The 24,786-nt window shown below is 39.3% G+C and overlaps 1 protein-coding gene across 1 annotated transcript in view; it reads right to left on the bottom strand.

The window, feature by feature from the left end:
• Agmo (alkylglycerol monooxygenase) overlaps positions 1-24,786 on the bottom strand; it is a 304,197-nt gene that overhangs the window by 163,008 nt on the left and 116,403 nt on the right. Inside the window, exon 5 of the mRNA XM_052738359.1 lies at positions 23,572-23,667. Coding sequence (XP_052594319.1) covers positions 23,572-23,667 — 96 coding nt within the window. The remainder of the gene's footprint in view (positions 1-23,571; positions 23,668-24,786) is intronic.

The following is a 24,786-nucleotide window of genomic DNA, read 5'->3' as shown; positions in this document are numbered from 1 at the left end:
CTCATGCTTTACTGTGTCATCCCGGGAAAACCTGTTACGCTCTTTGTAATTCAGTGCCAGCATCTCTAAAATAAAAATCGTAACAGTGCTATAAAACAATGTAATTCCAGACTTCTAAATGTGACTGTGTCTTGCATTCACTATGGCTAATGGGAAAAACAGCCGCTATCAATCGTGACATTGATGAGAACTGGCATGTCAGTGGCACAGAGGAAGAACAGGATGATGGACTTAAGAGCCTGAACTGCCTATGACACAGCAACAAAACGTAGCATGGGCACATTATTTGGATACTTACCTGAGACAAACAATCATAAACATTATCTTGTAGGTAATGAGAGGATTAGCAGATAAAACCATTTTTACTTAGAGTGATAATGGCATTGGCATTGGGTATGAAAATGCAATTTTCCAATAGCTTAACTGATGAGACCAGGACTTTGCTTGAAAATATTTTGGCAATGAAAATAGAAAAGCAGAATGATTGACAGAAATGAATAAAAATCTCTATGTTTAATAGAAGCAACAATATACATGGCTCTTCCTGCTTTCCTGAATTCTTGATGAAAATTAAGGTAAAAATTTACGGAAAAGAATTTATAATATATCAATATATGACAATGTTTATTAAGCCAGTTGAAAGATTTAACAGATATCCAAACTCAGAAATATGCTTCTATTTATTCATTTATCTATTGTGAATTATGCATATTTGTATATGTCTTAGTATGATTTGTGCATCAAAGTGCCACACCCAAGTAGGTCAGCAGAGGATGTTGGATCCCCTGGAGCTGTAGTGACAGACAGTTTTCAGCCACCAGACGTGGTGATGAGCACCAAATTCAGGTCTCTGCAATAGAGTGCATGTTCTTAATAACTGAGTCATCTTCCCAGACCCAGAAACGTACTTCTTAGTGGAAATTTTTCCTCCACAAGGATGTGTTTTGCTTTATTTTATTAGTCTTTAATGTTAAAAGTACAGGTTTGCAGTTGTTCTGTAGATAAAAGAAGCTGGGCTGGCCCACACTGTTCTGAACTTCTGGTTTCACAGAGCCTCCTGAAGTTGAAGCTGAAAGCTCATTGGCAAATAGCCACCTGCACCCTCCAGAGCACGGGCACCCACATGCTCTCCATGTTGTCCATTATTTACAGGCCTGACAGGGAGTCCTTGCCTGCACCATTGCTGCCGTTTTCCTAGGGGTTCTCAGTTTCAGTCTGAAATGGACAGATGTCTGCATGCAAAAGAATGTGAATTATTACACACCGAGTGCTAATTTACATTTTCCTAGGTTCCTCCATCCTTCCCCTTGTTTCTTCCTCCTTTCCTCTCTTCAGCCCTGCTCTCCTCTCCATAAGGTTATTAGATGACAAAGATGTTTGGAGTTATAACAGTGCTGTTACTGGGTATGAATAAAGTTCCCATGGTGCTGTCCTTGGGTGTGAATGGAGGTACAATGGTGCTGTCCTTGGGTGTGAATGGAGGTACAATGGTGCTGCCCTTGGGTGTGAATGGAGGTACAATGGTGCTGTCCTTGGGTGTGAATGGGAGGTACAATGGTGCTGCCCCTGGGTGTGAATGGAGGTACAATGGTGCTGCCCCTGGGTGTGAAAACCCATTTGATTTTTACAGGTATGGTACTGAGAATTGTATGACACAAACACTAGAGTCAGGCCCCTCCTCTTCCTCTTCTTTTATCTCCTTCCTCCTTCCCTCCTTTTTATGATTCCTTCCTTTTGTCCTTTCTTCTATCTGTCCTTCTTGTCCATCTATCTTTCTGTCTTTTCTTTTTAATATCTGGCCTGGGGGAGTGCAGTGTCCTATCCACCTATTTTCTGGTTATTTCTAGAAGAATTGTATTTTAATCTCTGAACCCAAGTCCTTTTCCTCATCAGAACAGAGGAATCCATTTCTACATTAAAGGCTGTGTTTCTTTTTTAAATAATTTCAGCATTTTCATATACTTTGACTCTATGTCTTGTATTTGTTAGAATACAGTCCTGTGAAATAAAGCATAAGACTATTGTCTCACAAATATAGTGTTACTCACTGGGGACTGAGAAGGAGCAGTGTGTTATATTGCTTAAAGGCTATCACTACAGCCTGGTCTACTGGTGGAAAACTGTGTACAGGAGGGTGGTGATGGTCGGAGGATGGGAAAGTGGGCTCCTCAGTATTCAGAACATTACAAACTGATGCTTTGGTCTCTGCAGAGAACCAGATGGGAAAGGAGAAGCCATTTCACCCCTGTTTGTCTCTCTGGTGCCCAACATTTGCTACAAAAACAAACAAGGAGGGGGTGTAGGGGACTACACTAGGCAGCTTCTGCTGGCCAGATGCTTTTCTGAGCTCGACTCCTGGCATGTGTGCAACCAGAGCCAAAGCCACACGAGTGAGTGCCTTCAGATGACTGGAGTCTGGGCACGCTTTTTTTTTTAATGTCAAGTTCTTTTCCTTAGCAAAACCTTTTGCTCCTTTAGGCTAAAGCATAGTGATATCACTATTGAAAGCTCCTTTTAATTTTTTTTAGGTAAAAGCCAAGTACAGCACAGTCCACCACAGCTAAATTCTCTGGTACTGTGCCTATGAGTACCGTGGAGCTGAGGGAGACCACCACAGGGCCAAAGATTCATCATTCAGACAACCCGGTCAGAAGCTCCCATGTAACAAACTCTCTGATTCAAAGTCATGGAGAATTCATTAATATTTAATAAGAGCTGAGCGTAATGATTTAATTATCACCCACTTTTGCAAATTCAGCCATTTAGCAATGCTACCACATCTAGCTGGGATTCACTTCCTGAAAACATGTTAGTTACTCTGGGAAAATTGGACCTATTCTAAATTTTAGAAGATGTGGTCTTATTAGATATAAATGAGATATCTGAAAACACATAATTTTACAATTATAGGGCTTAAATATAGTACAGGTCAATATTCTATCATGAACAAAAAGAGCATTAGAATGTGAAATTCTGGGGGGCTAAATCACTACTCTAAATTCTAGAAGGTTATGATAAACTTTGAAGTCTTTCTAATTTCACTTAAAGAAAGTTTCTGTTTTCTATCTTATCTCTTTGAATCACATATAAAATGATTTTCCATCAAGTAAAATGAATTTTAACCTGTGCCACTCTAATAGGAAGGACAGCTAATTTCTTGACTACATTGGAGTGAAAATAACTGAACTATTTTGAAAGGTTTCTACTCTTACAAAGGCTTGTCCCACCACTTGTGATTCTTAGGTCATTAAAGAGATCCACTTGGTCTTGTTGGCTTTGAGTTTTATGATCAGCAACATGGGTGCCCAGGAAAGCCTTGGAAAAGCCTCAGAAGGTCAGAAATACTTTGAAGTTTTGTATCAAATTTCATGATTATTTTTCTGGGGAGGAAATATTGTTTTTATCATAGGTTTGAAAGAGGAATATAAATTTTCAAATATTAATCCCACACCTAAGCAGAGATGGCTGTTGTTTATTTCCTACACCCTTCCTATTTGTATGGTGTTGTTAGTTTCCACGTCATCAAAACTTGGGGGGGAATTTCTTTCCAGACTTCAAAAAAGGAAAAAAAAAACTTAACCATCTTTGCTTATTCTTGAAATCATTAACTCTTCTAACTACACCATTATATAGGACATTTAATTTGCAGAACAAGAAAATATAAGTGCGTAGTTAGTAAAAACTGAGATTTTTGTGATAGTGAATTCTATAATAAATTAGGGATCAGACTTTGTCAGAACTGCTTTGACTCATTTGTTAGACTAGTAACAGGCTCCTTCCTCTCACAGTCACAGGCCTTCCTTCCTCTCACAGTCACAGCCCTTCCTTCCTCTCACAGTCACAGCCCTTCCTTCCTCTCACAGTCACAGGCCTTCCTTCCTCTCACAGTCACAGCCCTTCCTTCCTCTCACAGTCACAGCCCTTCCTTCCTCTCACAGTCACAGCCCTTCCTTCCTCTCACAGTCACAGCCCTTCCTTCCTCTCACAGTCACAGCCCTTCCTTCCTCTCACAGTCACAGCCCTTCCTTCCTCTCACAGTCACAGGCCTTCCTTCCTCTCACAGTCACAGCCCTTCCTTCCTCTCACAGTCACAGCCCTTCCTTCCTCTCACAGTCACAGGCCTTCCTTCCTCTCACAGTCACAGGCCTTCCTTCCTCTCACAGTCACAGCCCTTCCTTCCTCTAACAGTCACAGGCCTTCCTTCCTCTAACAGTCACAGGCCTTCCTTCCTCTCACAGTCACAGGCCTTCCTTCCTCTCACAGTCACAGGCCTTCCTTCCTCTCACAGTCACAGGCCTTCCTTCCTCTCACAGTCACAGGCCCTTCCTTCCTCTCACAGTCACAGGCCTTCCTCCCTCTCACAGTCACAGGCCTTCCTTCCTCTCACAGTCACAGGCCTTCCTTCCTCTCACAGTCACAGCCCTTCCTTCCTCTCACAGTCACAGCCCTTTCTTCCTCTAACAGTCACAGGCCTTCCTTCCTCTCACAGTCACAGCCCTTCCTTCCTCTTACAGTCACAGGCCTTCCTTCCTCTCACAGTCACAGCCCTTCCTTCCTCTCACAGTCACAGGCCTTCCTTCCTCTCACAGTCACAGCCCTTCCTTCCTCTCACAGTCACAGCCCTTCCTTCCTCTCACAGTCACAGCCCTTCCTTCCTCTAACAGTCACAGGCCTTCCTTCCTCTCACAGTCACAGGCCTTCCTTCCTCTAACAGTCACAGCCCTTCCTTCCTCTCACAGTCACAGGCCCTTCCTCTCACAGTCACAGCCCTTCCTTCCTCTAACAGTCACAGCCCTTCCTTCCTCTCACAGTCACAGGCCCTTCCTCTCACAGTCACAGCCCTTCCTTCCTCTCACAGTCACAGGCCCTTCCTCTCACAGTCACAGCCCTTCCTTCCTCTCACAGTCACAGCCCTTCCTTCCTCTCACAGTCACAGCCCTTCCTTCCTCTCACAGTCACAGACCTTCCTTCCTCTCACAGTCACAGGCCCTTCCTCTCACAGTCACAGCCCTTCCTCTCACAGTCACAGGCCTTCCTTCCTCTAACAGTCACAGGCCCTTCCTTCCTCTCACAGTCACAGCCCTTCCTTCCTCTCACAGTCACAGGCCCTTCCTTCCTCTCACAGTCACAGGCCCTTCCTCTCACAGTCACAGCCCTTCCTCTAACAGTCACAGGCCTTCCTTCCTCTCACAGTCACAGGCCCTTCCTTCCTCTCACAGTCACAGGCCCTTCCTTCCTCTAACAGTCACAGGCCTTCCTTCCTCTCACAGTCACAGCCCTTCCTTCCTCTCACAGTCACAGGCCCTTCCTTCCTCTCACAGTCACAGGCCCTTCCTCTCACAGTCACAGCCCTTCCTCTAACAGTCACAGGCCTTCCTTCCTCTCACAGTCACAGCCCTTCCTTCCTCTCACAGTCACAGCCCTTCCTTCCTCTCACAGTCACAGGCCCTTCCTTCCTCTAACAGTCACAGGCCTTCCTTCCTCTAACAGTCACAGGCCTTCCTCCCTCTAACAGTCACAGCCCTTCCTTCCTCTAACAGTCCAGAGGTAATAAATACATCCAGGACAATGGGGTTGAAAATCAGAAAAGTAAGAGCAAGCGTAACAATCAACCAAATGTTTCAGCAACTAAAAGTAACAGTCAAAATGAAGGTGAAGTGGAGATAAAGACCAATTTCAGAGCAGTATAGGATGGGGAAGGGCTAAGTGGTTAATGGGCTAAAGGGCTGATGGTCATGGGCAGGTGGAACCTTTTAATAATGCTTGAATTCTTAGAACAGAGGTTTGAGACCAACACAGACAAGTGAATTCCTGTGTCACCCGGCAATTTGTAAGTAATTTCTTGAAAATCCTTACGTCCTACTATTTACAATCAATGTCTTAAACAGATAAAAGATTGACGAACCTACTGTTCTAAGTGAACAGTCTGGATTGATTTTACTGTGGTGAAATAAAATGCATAGGAAATCCACTAATTAAATGCCTATCACTAGCTAATCATATGTTTCCCATTTTCTGACTGTCATCCATAACTGAAAAACATTGCCTTTGTCAATTCAAACTGAAAAGTCACTTGGAGTAGGAACTATGTTTAAAAAATTTTTATTCTCAGTAATTGTCCTATTTTAAATTATTTCATAGGGAACTAACTTATTCTGTTCTATGTAATTATTAATTGTTTTCAAATATTCTTTACAAATGATGACTGGAGTCTATATTCATTGTTCAGTAAATAAGAAGTAAAAGAAGCTGTTAACATGGGCAGTGGTGGCACACGCCTTTAATCCCAGCACTCCAGAGGCAGAAAGAGGTGGAGCTCTGTGAGTTCAAGGCCAGCCTGATCTACAGAGAAGTTCCAAAACAGCTAGAGCTACACAGAGAGAACCCTGTCTTGAAAAACCAAAAAAAAAAAAAAAAAAAAAAAAGCTTCTAACACATTGAAATTGAAAAGTTTCAGCAAAAATATTCAGTTAATTTATTACAAATTAATGCATTAGCATTGCTCAGAAAATTGCTTTTTCTTGCCTCAGCCCAATGAGAAGTTAGAAAATAATAATACTTTCTAATACTTTTTAAATCTTAAAGCAAAATGCATTATTTCTCCTTTGTTATCAAATTTTAGAAGAATAATAAGAATATCGCATGATATTTCTATCTTTCAGGTTTTTTATCTGCAAATGGCTATTAAAATAATAAAATATTGACTTGAAAATCCATAGGGATATTTATAGCCACTTTTCAGGAAGAATTCATGAGGCAATGACTCATTTTAAAGTTATTTCCAAATAAGAGATGGTTACAAATAATCTGCCTTCCTGTGTGAGAAGAAAAACATCTAATGGGGAAAATCTGTTCTGAGAAGCTTGTGGGTTTTTTGTTTTTGTTTTTGTTTTTTTGTTTTTGTTTTCTTTAGAATTCTCCACATAAAACTGACTATGCAGCAATTCGATAGATCCTGAGGAGAGACGGGCTTGAGTGAACAGACATCTCCATCCCAGGAGCGATGGTGTCTCCCAGATGAGTGTGGCTTCGAGTGGTGACATGGATTGCACCTGCTTAAGACTTACAGCATCACGCATGATTGATGGGACAGAGACCCAGATCACTGTGGGTCTCCTCATTCCAATGCATCCATTACGAAAGGAATACTATGTCAGTCCCTTACACATTTATCATCTGTCATTTATCATCATTGTTATGTTTTATTTAGCAAAGAAATATGCACCCTAAGTGCAACTGTCAATGGAAAAATTTCTCAGGTAAAGCAGTGGCAAGACTCCATGGAGCTCAAACTAAAATTAAATTATATTGTAATGACTTTTTTCTTCATAGCCAATTTAATACCACACTCTTGTTCCTGTTGTTCACGCTCTTCCCTCTGTCCTTTTTGCTTATTAATTGCAGTTAGCAATCTATTAATGAATGATTAAACATTTGTACATATAAATGTATATAATACCTATAAAGACTTTTTATAATTTTATATATATCTTTGTGTATCTTCTTGAAACATGAATGGCTATAAATATTTCTTTCACCTTTGAACAGTTATTTTTATTCCAGTTTACAGATACAAAACATGAAGAATGCATGTGTCAATGTACATATGTATGTTTATTTTTCCTTTATTAAATGTATATCTTATATATTAAATATTCAATATATTCTCAAATACCAAATTATTACTACTTTAAGTACTAAACTACCAACAAGCACTTTCTATGCACACTATAAACAATCAAAATATTAAAATCTTATCAGAAGCTTGTGTTTAAAGTGATTTTCATATTTAACTGAGCAAGACCTGTCATAGCATTCCTGTAGTCTATGTCTCATGAATTGCTAAGAAATTCACAGGATTTTAGGAGTGAAATGAAATAAACCTACACAGGAACTTCTCAAGTCAAGTTTGTTTACAAGACTAAGTAACCTCCAATAGAAAGTTAAAGTTGTGATAAAAAATATTAACAAAATATTAAAAATAATGAGTTGCTTTTTGGTTCTCTCTTTAGACAGATAAGAAAATCACTTATCTTCATTTCTTTTCAATGACTGCTGCATATTTGATTGATTTAAATTTATACTCAGCTTGAATTCATAGTTGGCACAAGCATTATCTAGTAAGAAGTAAACTGCATTCTTATCCAGATGTCAATGTGAAAAAACTTGTAGTAAAGATGCGTGTTCTAAAATAGCCACACTGACTTAGAAGTCTTTGCTCACTAACATCTTCACTGGCCAGGAGGCCATCGACATCAGCTTCATCCGTTCTGTGCTTCTTTGATACACAGGGAGCTTGCTCTAAGATTTCTCAAGAGGCTACAGAACAGAACAAAGGAAGCCACACTGTAGTGTCTCAGAATTTAATGATTTATTTCAAATGAGTGATGGCATAAAATGCTGAGGAATATTGTAGAAACGTGCATTTCACTCTCAGTAACACTACAGCACTTCTTATTTAAAGTTTTAGAAGAGAGTGCTGTGAAATTCTTGAACCACACAGATCAAGAAGACTTTGAGCTGTTGTTTTGAACTCGTTGATTTTTAATTCCCATTGTTTTCTTTGTTAAGAGCTTCATCAGTTTGAGCATTTGTGTTATATTGCTGATTTATGTTATAATGCCGAGGGTCTGGTGAAGAAACGGAAAAACAAAATCTTAATTGTACCCTCTACTAGTTTTGCTGTTAGTTCAAGACAACACACTCTAGTATTTAGACAGATGGTGGTGGCAGCCATATTTGCCCCAATCTCTCTACAGGGAAGCAGGAGGAAGCAGAACTCTTAGGATATGTGCTTGTCTGCCTAGTTTTACACTTTGAAATGCTGGACAAATGCTGATTTATTCATGGCCAGATGTTTTCCTACCTGATTCGGCAGTTTCCTACACCAGTAGGCATGTAATATGGAAGTAGCTGACTTTCTACACCAAGGAGTGAAAAAACAATATTTATGGTTTGGAAATAAAACAATCGTTAGGAATCAAGACTGTTACAATCATAAAGCACTTCATAGGGAGTATGTTTCTGGTGGATCTGTAGCATAGGGTTAAAGACTTAAAGTCTTGGTTAGAACAAAGACTGACATTGGACTATGTTTATATAGTAAACAAGTTTTAAAAGACTGAGTTTATAATAAATTATCTGGGAGGCTGATTCTTGTCACTTCTGATTATGGGAGTCTTCTACAAGAAGATACTGTTAATACAACGTTGGCATTTATTTAATTTGTTCTAACATATTTTAAATAACTTTTTAAAGAAAAATAAATACAAGAAAATGCTAAACATGTTCCTTTAAGGAGAGAAGGATTCCTGGTGACTTATTTTTTAATAATTATTTTTTAAACTGAAATATAATTACATTTTCTTTCACTGCCTTTCCTCCCTCTGACTCCTCCCATGGGCCCTCCAACCTCTTGCTCTATCTTAAATTCATGGGTTCTTTTTCTTTATCAGTGACTTGTCTGCAATACCTATTTAATACCAGGGGAAAACTGGAAGCTTTCATAGGCATAACCACATTAACCATATAAAAGTCCATTCTTAAGAAAAAATGCCTTATATCATTTTTCCAGTTTATGCATACAGTGACAAAATAAGCCACATTGCTATAAATAATATGATGCTACCCTAAAAGAAAAGGCTCAAAAAGCGGACAAATTGTGCCAGGCGGTGGTGGCTCACGCCTTTAATGTCAGCACTCAGGAGGCAGAGCCAGGCAGATCTCTGTGAGTTCGAGGCCAGCCTGGTCTACAGAGCGAGATCCAGGACAGGCTCCAAAACTACACAGAGAAACCCTGTCTCAAAACAAAACCAAAACCAACAAACAAAAAACTGATAAATTGAGTGGTCTATGTGAGAAATCCTCTCTTAGAGCTAGAGCTCAGTGGTTAAGTGTACCTCCTGTTCTCACAGAGGACCAGAGTTCTGTTTCTAGCACCCACACATCAGCTCACAACCACCCACAATGCCATTTCCAGGAGATCTGATGACCTCTTAGGGCCTCTGCAGGCAACAGGCACACACATAGTGCACATACTGACATTCAGGCAAAACACTCATACACATTCATTATATATAATTTTAAAATTCCACTCCAGGAGTCCTATAATGTATGCTGTGTGCACTTGAGCATTCTAAAATTCTATTTTGACAGATTGTGTTATATCATATTCTCAAATAAACAAAGCACATATGAGCCTCTAACTTGGCTTCCCTTCTGAAAAGTTAAATCTCCTTACTGTTATTCATTATTAATATGTTTGTTAAAAATATTTACAATACAAGCCGGGCGGTGGTGGCGCACGCCTTTAATCCCAGCACTCGGGAGGCAGAGGCAGGCGGATCTCTGTGAGTTCGAGGCCAGCCTGGTCTACAGAGCGAGATCCAGGAAAAGGCGCAAAGCTACACAGAGAAACCCTGTCTCAAAAAAACCAAAAAAAAAAAAAAAAAAAAAAAATATTTACAATACAAATCTGTTTAAAGTCAAATATTTCTGTGTGTATGTGTGTGTGCCTACTCATGTTTGTATGGGTGAACATACGTGTGTGCATGCACATGTGTGCATGTGTGTGTGTGTGTGTGTGTGTGTGTGTGTGTGTGTGTGTGTGAGAGAGAGAGAGAAAGAGAAAGAGAGAGTTAGGATAATCTTTTTGTACACTGTATGAAGATCTGTCTCTATTTCACCTCATTTAATTAAGGCACCTTCTGATTGGTTTAATAAAGAGCTGAATGGCCAAAAGCTAGGCAGGAGAGAATAGCCAAGACTTCCAGGCAGAGATAGGAACTTGGGAAAAATCTGAGGCACAGGAGATTTACCAGCAGACACAGAGGAGGTTGGATGCATGGTACTGAGAAGGGGTAATGAGCCATGTGGCAGAATGTACATTAATATAAACTGGATAATTTAAGTTATAAGAGTTGGTTGGGAACAAGCCTAAGTTAAAGCCAAGCTTTCATACTTAATAAGAAGTCTCTGTGTCATTGGTAACTGGAGGTCCAAAGAAAGACTGACTACAAGAAAGAGCATATTTAAAGTCAAGTATTATAAAATAAGTTTTCAGTCCATAGATTAAAACCTACAATGACTAATACATATTAAATTATTTTGCTATGTCCATCCACATAGTTTTCCTTCTAAAAACAAGGCCTCTTGCTAAACTCGGTCCCTTCTCCTGGGACTCTTGGTGGTTTAAAGTCATACGTCCTCTACAAACAAGGTTACAAAAATTGTACTGTAACTAATGCCTTTGTGCTTTTAACTGAAACCTGTTGGTTCTTCTGAGCTCCTCTCTCTACCATTTTATACAGAGACCTAACTAGATCACTGTTTTACTTAATGTGGAAGCCTGCCAGATGAGTAGTGATCAAAAATTCAAAAGTCAACTTTCCAAAAATCATAAGATACTAATATTCTTAGCTTTAAATGAGACAGTGTTGGCTCACAGAGATCGGTGAATATAAGCACTTTTCTTCTGAGAATTTGATACATACATTTAATATGTAAAGGTGTTTGTTGTCAAACATCATGAACCAAATTCAGTCCAGGGAACTGTAAAGTGATAGAGAGAACCAACTCCTCAAAGTTTACTGTGGCCCATGTGTCCTCACCTGTCCCCAGGAAAATATAAATAAATGTAAAAATTTGTCTTTGTTGTTTGCTATCATGAGGTTCATAGCAGGTGTGATGCTCACAGTTGTCTTAACATGGATAAGAGAGAAAAGAGTTTGTACTAATAGAAAAGTTAATATTGTTATGTAATAAACAACACAATGAAAATTAACGTGAGATGGAAAGGATTAAATGTCTATTTAGGAGGAAATCTCAAGTGTATAACGAATGTTTTAGAGAAAAAGATGAACTACTAATCATCAAACTAGAGTAACAGACATATGTTGAGGAAGTTTCTTGTAAATTGAGGCATGCACAGATATAAAACCAGATATATGTTGAGCTAGTTTCTTGTAAACTGAGGCATGCACAGATATAAAATCAGCAGCATATACTTCAGGGGAAAAGCAAAAGAACACATGAGGCTTTGAATCACAGCTTTACTGCTATCTACCTGCAACCAGGTAATTGTTTTTCTTAATGGGGATGTCTTCCAGATAAATAATGATCAAAAACCCATCTGAAATAATAGCTGTGGTCTCTTTTCTAAACATGTTTTCCTTATCACTTTGGAGCTTCTCACTCTTTCTACAAAGCCTGTACACCCACCCATTTTGCCATCTGCTTATTTGTGTGCCGTGTGGTTTGTCGGCTTACCACATCCCTATGTCTAAATAAAAAATGTGTGGCTTTCTTCCTTATCTCCTGCTCTCTCCTCTGAGCAGCTAAAAAGATGTGGGGCTTGACTATCCTGGAGTTTTTCTTCAAACCTGGTTAAATAGTCTTCGTGCTGTTTTCTGAGTCCTTTCTTATATGGCTTTATTAGTAAGGCTAGGAACTCAAAGAAAAGACCTTAATGTCCCCATAACAGTTCTGCACTACTGCCTGAAGCAATCTGCCAAGTTCTTCACAGGGACTATGGTGCTTTGAAAGAAAATGTCCCCCAAAGGGAGTTGGCACTATTAGGAGTTTGAAGTAGGTGTGGTCCTGTTGCAGGAAGTGTGCCACTGTGGAGGCGCGCTTTGAGGTCTCATGGATGCTCAAGCTATGCCCAGTGAGTCAGTTCACTTCCTGTGGCATGCAAGTCAAGATGTAGGATACTTGGCTACTTCTCCAGCACCATGTCTGCCTGCATGCACAACACCATGTCTCACCATGATGATAATGGACTCAACCTCTGAAAACGTAAGCCATCTCAATTAAATGTTTTTCCTTTATAAGAATTCCCAAAGTCATGGTATCTCTTCACAGCAATAGAGACCCTAACTGAGACAGAGACCTTTCCTCAGATGAAGCCATGATTCTTGACACTATTCCAGAATAGAATTTCAAAGCAAGCCATTATGAAGCAGAGGTGGGATTTATTTATTATTTATTATTTATTTATTTATTGTTGTTGTTTTTGTTTTTGTTTTCCAGGAGTTTGATGTTTTATTGTGAGCCCAGGCATGATTGAGATTGTTACATTCCTGGGCTTCTCACGTGCCCATGAAAGCATCTCTATGTAACTTACATTTCCTCAGAGAGGTGGGGTTTATTAGGATGTGATCTTAACATAGATTTAGGTATGAGGTTAATAGAGAGAGAGGAAATGACAGCTCATACACAAATTTAGATGTAGGTTTCTCAGGAGACAAAAGGGAAGGTGTGAGCAGTGAGTTTAAGAACCTCTTGGGCAAAGCTTTAGAAGATTAGTACATGAGTAGCACTAGTCATGCAGGCCCTGTGCTTGCCACTTGTGTCTCTGTGAGCCCGTGTAAGACCATTTAGTTGATTCAGTGGGCCCTGCTCTCTTGGTGTTCTCTATCCCCTGACTTCTACACTCCTTCCTGCCCCTCTTCTGTGGGGTTCCCAGAGCTCTGAGTGGAGGTGCCTGGAGGAGACCTCCAATTTATACTCTCTTTTAGCATAATGTCTAGCTGTGGGTCTCTGAGCCCATTCCCATCTACTGCCAGAGGAAGCCTCTCTGATGATGATGGGCCAGACAATGATCTATGACTATAGTAAAATGCCAGAGGGAATCATTTAATTTGAGGGAGAGGGTCAGTAGTGTTTGGTTCTACCCTAGGTCTCTGGATTTTCCAGTCTCTAGTTCCTGGCCATCCAGGCAGTATAGAGCATGGTCTCCCTTTCATAGCATGGGCCTCAAATTAAACCAAATACTGTTTGGCCACTCCCACAAGTTCTGTACCACTGTTGCCCCAGCACATCTTACAGGCAGGAAAGATTGCAGGTCAAGGGCTCTGTGGGTTCATCAGGGTGGATCAGTGGCCAGGTTTCTCCTTCTGTAGCCTACAAAGTATCTTCTTGTGCCAAAGACACTAGAATATAGGGTAAAGGCTCCAAGTCTGCACCGCTTCCACCTAAGTTCAATGAGCTGTGTGGATGTTGTCTTAGGCAGTGGGACCCCACTGTCAGTTTGCATAAAGCAACCCTCTGTCCTAACATCAGTCTGGGTTGTTTAGGGATCTCTTTGGCCAACAACTCAACCAAATGCAACCCATTCCCACTGCTGGAAGCCTTGCCTGGCTACAAAGAATGGACAATTCAGACTCCATATCCTCCATTACTAGAGTTCTCACTGGGATCATCATCACAAATTCCAGAAGTTTCCACTGCCCTATGATTCCTCACCATCCTACAAATGCCTCTAATTGCAGTTGTCTCTCCTCGAATACTCTCCTTCTATCACTCCCCCAACACCTGATCCCTCCTGCTCCTGTCCGCACCTACCCACAGTCCATCCACAAAACTTGTTCCAGTTCCCCTTCCCAGGGAGATCATACACCCTGCCAAGTAGCTGATAAACACTTAAAGAAATGGTCAACATCCTTAGCCATCAGAAAATGCAAATCAAAACTACTTTGTGATTCCATCATACACCTGTCAGATGGTTAAGATCAAAAGAACAAGTGACAACTCATGCTGGTAAGGATGTGGAGCAAGGGGAACACTCCTCCATTGCTGGAGGGAATGAAAACTTGCGCAGCCACTGTGGAAATCAATATTCCAGTTCCTCAGAAAATTGGGAATCTATCTACCTCGATTCCCAGCTATACCACTCTTAGGCATATACACAAAGAACACTCCACCCTACCACAAGGACATTTGTTCAACTATATTCATAACAGCTTTTTTCATAATAGCCAGAACCTGGAAAAAACCTAGATGTCCCTCAACCAAAGAATGGATACAGAAAATGTGGTACATGTACACAATGGGTATTACTGAGCTGTTAATAAAAATGGCATTGTGAAATTTGCAGGCAAATGAATGGAACTAGAGAAAAACTGTGCTGAGGTAACCCAGACTCAGAAAGACAAACATGGTATGTACTCAGTTATAGGTAGATATTAACTGTACAATCCACAGACCCAGCTACAGACCCAGAGAGGTTAATTTTTTTCTTTTAAAAGAAAATATCATAACATGACAGAATTTCAGCAGAGAAATAAAATCATCAATTTAGAAGTAAATTGGAGTACTTTAATGAAAGTATTTAGTTTGCAAAGTCTACTCAGAATTTCACAGCCAACTAGAGGAAGCAAGTGAGAGGGTTAAATGTCTTGAGGACAGGAGGCTATCCAATCACATCAAGAAGGAAAACATTTAAAGTTTTTTAAAAATATATTGCCTTAGTTTCATTTCTCATTGCTAATATAAAATATCCCTACAAGAACAGCTCCAGATGCCAGGGTTGATTTTAGCTCACAATTCCAGGCTACAGTCTATCAGAGTAAAGAACCCACATCGTCAACAGATTGAGAGAGCTTCTCATATTAAATCATCCATAATCAGAAACACAGAGCAATGAATACACACATCCAGTGCTTATCTCACTGTCTCTGCTCCTTTGCAGCACAATACCCTCAGCCTAGGGAATGATGATACTTGAAAGGAGCTGTATTTTATGATGGCAATTAATATTGCCATCAGTCCTACACAGGTATGCCAAATACCAACCTAATCCAGACTAGCACGTTCTTTAATTGCTTTAAAGCTTTATATTATATATAAATTTTAGTCAGAAGAATGAGACCTGAATTGTATCTCAGATCTGGTTTTTTCTAGTAGCATTTAAGGCTTATTGAGGGGGATTTATTTACTCCTAGGAAACAATACATAAATACAGCTCTGGGTAGGGGCCTAAAATTCTACTTGGAAGGTGGATCAACTTAAGTCACTCTAAAGACATGACTGGAATAATTATTCCTTTGATGAGGTGATGTTCTTTTACTTCCCAGAGAATTTTGACCCTGTATTGTCAGTTATGACTGAACAATCCTATCTGATTTTCTGAATTAGTCAGAAAAGCATAACCTTTCTTCTTTTTTTTTTAATGTCTTTTTGATTTGTTCAGAAACTTCACAGATTCTGAACTTTATCCCCTCCCTCCACACGTGCCTTCCGGGTGTGGCTGCTGGGAGCTTGTCTTTTCCTTTCTCCATCATCTTCACCCTCTTATCTTACTGACTTTTCCTTTTCTCCACCATCTCCATCCTCTTCACCCTCTTGGCAGCTGCTAAGATTTGCAGCTTTCCTTACCTGTTTTTTCCCCTAATAAATTTGGATTTGCGATTCCTTCAGAATCTGTTGTTTTTTTGTTTGTTTGTTTTGTTTTGTTTTTCGAGACATGGTTTCTCTGTGTAGCTTTGTGCCTTTCCTGGAACTCACTCTGTAGCTCAGGCTGGCCTGGAACTCACAGAGATCCACCTTCCAATGCCTCCTGAGCACTGGAATTAAAGGTGTGCTCCACCACTGCCTGGCCCTGAATCCACTCTTAAATTATTTAATTTATGAGATGAAGAACCCTGAGTGGGAAACTCATTTCCTTGTTAATACATGGTAGCCCAGGTAAGACTCCCCAAATTTTCTGATAATAATAACTACAGGAATTTCTTCCTGCATTTTGACCTGCTGTATTTTCTGCAATGGTCCCCATCTGCTGCCAAGACAAGCTTCTTTGATGAGGGACAAGAACTACACTTTTCTATGCCTCGGTCTCTATTGATACATCTACAACACACCTCCTACACCTAAAGTCCAGAGAACATTGAAAAAGTAATCATAAAATTATAAGAACAAGACCAGAAAATCTGCTGTCAGATGGTGTCTCTAAAAATGAAAAAAACAAAACAAAAACCAAAACTTCATTTGTGATATCTTAACAGTATGGCTGCCTTAACAAAACCTGGCAGGGAGAGCACCAACCGACATTCTAAAGTGGGAGGAGGAAGTCTACAGGGCCACACTCAAGAAGAGTTGGGAGTGGAAGAAACAGTCTTTTCCAGGGATGAGCCCCCTTATTGAATATTCAATGCCAGTTGGTCATCCCTGATATCATATACATACAAGCAGCACTAAATGAACTGGCCAAGTTTTTTTGGTGTATTTAATGTATACAAAAAGGGCCTGAATTCAAGATGGAGTTAGGCAAGGGTAGAGTGGGGAGGTTTACAGGAGACATGGTGGGGAGCAAAGAGAAAGGGAAATTATTTTAATTTTAAAAAGATATTACTTTTTAGTTGTCAAGATTAAAAACTGTCAGGAGACTTTCCTTTAAAAAAGCAAGTTAGGCTATTGTCCCACCCTTAAGACCTAATCTGAAAATGAGCCCCAATTCACATAAACAGTAAAATGTCCAGAGAAAATCTGTCCCAAAGACTTTACAAAATTGTTTCTACATAGTTTTCTCTTTTGACCACTGTCCACTCTCAGTCTCTGAGGGTGCTTCACTTCTCTCTGCAATAAACTTGGCTTGTCGTCTCTGCTGTACCCTATGTGTCTTGTCCGAATTCTTAAAGTGGAGTTCACAAGGGCTGAGGAACTGAAGGCAGGCCAGAGCAAGATCCTGATAACAGTAGCCTTCAAAAATGAAAGGGGAGAAAGATATCTAAAGCATATGACTTGGGAAGCCATATGCTTCTGAGGCCCTGAAAGCCCAACTATAGCCTTGAAAATTACTGTATGGAAAAAACAAGTTGGCACAAAAGAAGTATGGAAATCCCCCAGCTGAGGTCAACCAAAAGGAACTCACACCACCAGCAAAGGCAAGGGATGCTACAGATTGTCTTTATAAGGTCTATGACTATTGTAATACTAATACATAACCTTGAATAGTTACAATATAATACATGCACTTGGGTGAAAGTTTAAGATGCTGATGAGATATATAACACATAAAGATGCATGTACATTTTACATGAAATAAAGCATGCACAAAGAATCTAAATTATACAAATGAGCCTTCAAACCATGCTGTGTAACAAGTAATCCTTCTTTTGTGCATTAGCACTGTAGCTACTAAATTTCCCGTGTCCTGCCTGCTCCCTTCCTTTTATAATAAAATCTCCTCTTCGCTTGCTGTTATCCATCTCTTCAGTACTTTTCTCTTTGACAAAAGAAGGCAGAACCTCTCCAAGAGTTATCTTCTGAACCCAACTAAAATATCAGCTGATATGATACATACTAATTTAGAAGAGCTAGCAAACTTCTTTAGACAGAAAAAAAATACTGTAAAGAAGTTTGAGTTTAAAAAAAATAATAAAAAATGCAAGAAAAGAAACTTTTGGAGACATACACAGGATTGATTATTTAATTTTGTTGGTTTCCCTAAAAGAAAATTGACATGTTAAGTCTACAATTAATATAATATTTGGAGATTTACACTATATGCTTAGTTAATGTACTTAAGAATACTATTCAAAAGATAAAGAAATTGTAAATAGAATTATAACCAAAGTCCTATGCCAGAATGCAAATTTGAGAGGATTATAACATATCAGCAGACCCTTGATCACTTACCCCAAAGTCAGCCAAAGGAAAAAAAAAAAGAAGTAATGTTGAAAAGGTCAAGGTCAGAAAGGATTTTGATAAAAATCTTTATTTGGAAAGATAGGAATTTGGCATTCCAGTCTATCTTGCTTTACTGACAAAAGCCTTAAGTACACCAAGGAAGAAGGGTGTTCGGGGCAAAGGGTATGCTTAACTAAATATTAACAGTCAGCCTAATCATTACATCAATTCTGATTTTGCAAGGTAGCCTCAGACAATCTGCATATTGTCCTGGGACAAGCTGCATCCCATCAGATGATTGTTCCTGCTGATCCCTGCTTAGGAGAGAGGATTCAATGTGTGGTGTCTGTGTGAGAAACCATTTTTTTAGAATCCAAAGTAAAATCAGATTTGGAACAATGAGTGGAGAATTTCAAGTGCTTCTAGGGTTCCAGAACACAGCATTTTAAGAGCCCGAAGCAAAAATGCTCTAGTTACTCTTAACTTTGTGCTTTCCACCTTGAGAATGAGATAGATTCTAGCACCAGTTTTTAGAGACTTAGGGCTGATTAATATGATTCTGTACAGCAGCAGTCAGGAGTCTAATCCAAAGTAATGGGAATACATACAAAATGAAATTGTCATAGTGTTATATTGGTTTTAGTTTGTAGGCGTACTTGAGGACTCAAGCTTTTTGGCAAAAGCAGTTTCTAAGTGAGTCTTAAGGAATTATGATGCATTAACATCCCTACACAAATAACAAATGACATTTATGCTGTAAGAGCCAAAATTAATCTGGAAGACCAACTGCCTACCTGCCCATGGACAAAGTGACTTCCTGGACTGCTGGGAATTGTAGTTCTTGGGAAATAACATGTTTTCATTCTCCTAAACAAGTTTGTTTGACCTATCTGCAACGTATGTGCTTGATCACATGTGGTCGGGAGGTATGTAGGCAGGAAATATGTCAGGATATATGCTTGCCCCTGATTGGACCGAATGGGAAATGCAACTAATTATGCTTTTTTTTTTCTTTTTCTTTTAAGCCTCTGCAAAAGATGACTGGTGGCCATGTCCTGGGAGCCCACAGATGGGCCTTGCTAGAGTCCTCTTTATCTGGCCAGTATTTAATTAAAGCTTGCTTCAAGTTTGACTCAAAATTGTGAAATTGGTTTTTCTCACTCAAATCTCGGGATTAACAATGAGAATTCAGAACAAAACACAGATGGAGATTGACTCAGCTGTCAAGAGCACTTACTGCTCCTTCAGATGCCTATAACTCCAGTTCCAGTGTGTTAAACACCTTCTCACATTTGCACACGTGGTGCCCGTGGAGACAAGCAGGCATACACACACATTATATAAAAAGATTGTTTTAAGTCATTACTAGGACAACCATTACTAACAGAAAGAGGGCAAGCGAGTGAATTACACAGAAAGACAGAGGAAGAGACCCAAGTCCTGAGAACATGCCTGTTAACTGCCTGTAGCTCTTATCTTCTACTGTGGCTTCTTGCCAAATTGATAAACCAAGAAAAAATTTTAAAAAAAAATCAGACACAACTAAAAGACAGAAAGAAATATAAATTCTCTTTAACATTGTTCTTGAAAAATCTACTAGAGAATTTTAAACAAATTTCACAAAGTATATCATAATACTTACTACAAATTGCAGTAATTAGTAAAGTGAGAGATTTGTGTAAAGGAAAAGCAGTGAAAGAGACTGTAAACACAGAACTACCACAGTCAATTTCTTTTTAAGAAAGGTATTAAGACCAGCCAATACATAAAACTGCTGGAGTAAGTATATATCTGCACAGAGCACTGGATCCACAGTGGGTCTTGATGTAGACCACAGTCATGTGCCTAAGTGAAAGAAACTTAAGCGTGATGTAGACCTAAAGGTAAAAGTTAAAACTGTAAATGTTTCAAAGGAAACCTGAGCAGAACATGTTTTAGGGTTTGTGGTCATGAAAGAAATAAATTAACAGCACAATACAGAAAATCTAAGCCAAAGAAACCGTGCAGAATTAACGTTCTTCAAAGGTTTCAGTTTAATGGTATAAAGCTCTTCAGATTATGATTCTAGTCTTCCATATCACAGCATTAAATGAATCATGTGTAGCATTCCTCTCCTCAAGCATGGTAACAGATTACCACAATCTAGATTAATTCAGGTTATTACTACCGTCCTGTGATGGTGCAGCTAAAGTCCAGTAACACTTAAGACATAAGACATGGACATTTATAGCTATGAAGTTTAAAACTTGTATTAAAAAATGTTCTTGTGCTGTACTTATGCATTTCCAGAAAAAGAGCACACCAAGTACGCACTGCCAACACCCTGGGTCCATGAAGACCAAACAAATCTTTAGACATTAAAACGTCAGCAACAGCTAGGCTCGGTATGCACACCTGCAATCTCAGCACTCTGGAGGCAGAAGCAGGGGGATTTCCGTGAGTTCCAGTCCAGCCTGGTTTACACGGTGAGTTATAGGTCATCCAAGGCTATGCAGAGTGACCTTGTATTCCCTGTTCTAAAAAAGCAACAGAACAGACTGTCAAAACTAGCCAAAGCTTTTGTAACTTTCAAAAAGGAGATGGGACTAAGATACTCCTGTTTCTTTAAAAGAATCCACAGTTAAGCAATAACAAGAACATCATGCTTGATTCTGCTCTTATATGTGTTCTATCAAATGTTTTGTGCTCTTTTCTTCTTTCCTCACCCTTGGAGGTGTTAATTTGAAGAAAGTGACTTTTTCCCTTTCAGAAAAAAATCAGTGTCTCCTTAACTAGCTTGCCCTTTCCTAAGAACCGAACTTTAGGGATGGTAGAGAGGAAAACCTCTGTTTGTGAATGGACCAACCCTGGGAGGCCTGCAGCTCACACAAGGTTTCTTTAACTAGAGTCACTCCTAAGGTGCTGGATATTAGAGGGTGCCAGGAGCTTAGAGGATTCGAGGAAGAAGCTAACAGGTTTCCAGTCTTAATGTTCACACTTTGTAGACAAAAACCAAAAATTCTAGTTTTTACCTTTACTATGTGTGGCAACACTTAAAAACACTTAATTAGATTTATTAAGTGTGGGGGGAGTGGGGGGGGTGTTCTGTGTATTGCCCTTGTGTCCCAGGGCTCGTGTGGGAGTCTGAGGACAACTTGCTTGAACAGGTTCACTTCTTCCACAATGTAGGTCTTGTGATCAACCCCAAATTGTCAGGCTTGGGGACTCAGACTATGTTAACTTCTAATTGACAAAGTAGGATAAGCACATGTTGAAAATCTGTTCTTTTAGATTATACCTCCTGGAGAGAGGCTGAGTGATTAAGAGCCCTTCCTTATCCCTCTTGCAGAGGACTGGGATTCAGTTTCCATCACCCAAATGACAGCAAACAACTGTCTGTAACTCCCTGGAAACTCTTAACCTCCACGGGCACTTCATGCACAGTGTACATACATATACTCAAACACACACACACACACACACACACACACACACACACACACACACACATACACACACACACTTAAATACATAAATATTTAAATACTAAAAATCAAATTCAATCCCCCACCTTTGGATGTCTATTCACTTTGTCTCTCTCCAGAAACCACCACTGCCATCAGCCTTTTGAGTCTCCTCCTGAATAATTTTCTTACTTATAAGCAAATGAAAATGTGTTGCCTGAAATTCACAGCTGTAGAAATTTTCAGAAATGAATTCATAGCTTATAACACAATTCAAACAATACGTTTATGAGATAGGGGCTTGCCTCTTGTGGAATCCATCTAGGACAACTCTGCTTATTTCAGCTCCTGTGAAGATGCGAGGTGCAGCGCGTGTAACAGGCGCTAACATCCTGCTGTTCAACGAGAAAGGCAGGCAGCCGGGGAACTGATCCTTAAATAATTCCCCACTGGCTTTTGGTCTGCACTTTTCTTCTGAGAAGCCACTTGAACATTGGCTCAAGGATCTCCTGGAGAGACACAGGACAGGCCTAAGCTCCTTGGACATCATCGTTCCATATCCTAACTAATACTGGGAGGCGGGACACCAGGCATGACCTCGGGCAGAGCCACTGTAAAAAATGCTACTCTCCTTTAACCCCTCCAAGTAAATCAGCGGAAGGCTTCCCTTCCCCGATTTAAATACATTTGCTCTTTGACCTCTAGAGTCACTCTCTCAGATGGCTGTAGTGTGAGCTTGTTTGATGCACGTCAACTATCATAAAACAAAGAGTACTTCATGACAAATCTTCAAATAACACGAGTGTGTCCACAGTCAGGGTAACCGTGTCTCGATCCCAGGCATGTCAGCAGTGTGCAATGCTGCTGACAACGAGGTGATGCTTCCCTATGCCAAGATTTGGTGTCTGCTGCAGCTGTGACTGGTGATACGGTGCACTGCCCTGCACCGCTTACCAATGTGTTTATTGTCGGAACTTCAAAAGGCTGCCAGCAGATGCAAAATGCTTTAAAGATTTCTCCTGTGCATGTAGCAATCTTTCTGGGTCTACAATATTTCTGTATTTAACAGCACAATGAAGACAAATAGTTCGTAATCTAGATGGTTGTTTAACAATATATCTGCAATCGTTCAAGTCCGAAGATCTGAGAATCTCTAGAAGAACTGAGAAGTTCTATACTCAGTTTTCTAGAGAAAACAAAATAAAACTCTAACAATATATTGAACAAGTTTAAAGAAAACAGGAACTCTCTGATTAAAGTTATCAAAAATATTTTCTTAATTTCTGTAAATGCTAAACATTTTTCAAGTGATCTTCACATGCACACAGACACACACACACACACACACACACACACACACACACACACACACACACACACCTCTATGTCTAAATTGAAGTGGATTTCAACATCTCTTGTTTTGTAATGTTTAATGAACTGTAATACAGTGAGATATTGTAGCAAATATAGTATTAAAATGTTTTGGTACTTAATAGTTCAAAAATTATTTTATTTAATTGAGACCAACTGGCTTCATTGCATCTTATAAACTTTGCAATATATATTCAGAATAAAAGGAATAAAAATGAACAGATGTTTCTCCTTAAAGAAGGCAGACTAAGATTTTTCTTACACAATAAATCAGCTCCTGGTACATTTCTAGGACATTGCTTGAGGCTGTTTTAGTATAAAATTTTTAGCACAAACACACACTCACTCTTACCTCTGTATGAATCCAAAATTGGTACAGGAGATTGAATTGGATATGAACAGCAAACACTGGAGGTGGGATGAAGAGAGCCAAGGGAGAGTAGAAAATCTTTAAGAGAAAAAAGTCTGCATCACTTTACAATCATGAGTTCTCAACAGAAGCCTTACTAATGGTCCTTCTTCAGCAAACATAATCTTCCATATATTTTATGATCATTTTACTTTGCAATATTAATATTTCACATAGTGATAGGGTTGCAAACACTAATCTTCTATTTGGAATTTAATATTTTGTAATTAAAGTGTTTTGTAATTAAAATATCACACTCTGTGTGTTATTTCCTTACCATGGAAAGATTAGATGTGTTTCCTGGAAGTAAAATGGTGGCTGAGAATGCACAAATACTTACTTTATTGAAGCCTTTGTACCTTGACCACTCCCAAATGCTCAATTACTGTCTGGGATTTTCAATAATAAAATGCAATCATAATAAAAGAAAATATGTGACATAATGAAAGAGTAGAATGTGGTTTCCATTTTAATGTTTACATGATTGACTAAAGGTAAAATATCTCTTCAATTTTTATCAACGTTGTTAAGGTAGGAAGTGTAATGTGAGGAGAGTAGAAGCGAGTCTTAAGGGTCCAGATTTCCTAAGAGATGGAAATGTCCGTGCCTTCAAAAACCAACTTTTTCTTAAGCCACAAAATTGCTTGACTAGTAAGCATGATTTGCTGTGGCATCCTAACAGCTTATTCCTGGGAGCAGTTACATAGTCCAAATAGTTTCTTTGAAAGAAAACCAAAGAACAAAAAGGTATCAGAAGAATCTTACTTCTCCCTTACATTTCTGATTTTATAGAACCATACTTCTAAAATGCTGCATATTTTCAAAACATTTCTTCTGAATGCTACAATTTAATTGCCGAATTATTATGAAGCTTTTGTTCTCAGTCACGTAGCCATATGAAGGATATTTAGTAATGGGTTTGAGTTGGAAATTAGACATTTATATAAATTTTTATTTGTGTTTCTAAATTTAAGTCACATAAAATATAAGATTTTATTACTTGCAAACAGGATTGGTTTTATTATTTTCAATAGATAAAGAAGCAATGGGGCAAATTAGTAGGCCATAAAAGAATATAGATTTCTTATTCAAGAGTTCAACTTCTCAATCATGATCTCACTATGGACTTTGTAAAGTTAAAAAAAAAAGTTTTAGCCC

Source organism: Peromyscus californicus, unplaced genomic scaffold (genome assembly GCF_007827085.1).
Source record: "Peromyscus californicus insignis strain IS unplaced genomic scaffold, ASM782708v3 Scaffold_15__1_contigs__length_86483966, whole genome shotgun sequence".
Taxonomy (NCBI): domain Eukaryota; kingdom Metazoa; phylum Chordata; class Mammalia; order Rodentia; family Cricetidae; genus Peromyscus; species Peromyscus californicus.
This window is presented reverse-complemented; position numbering and strand designations above follow the sequence as displayed.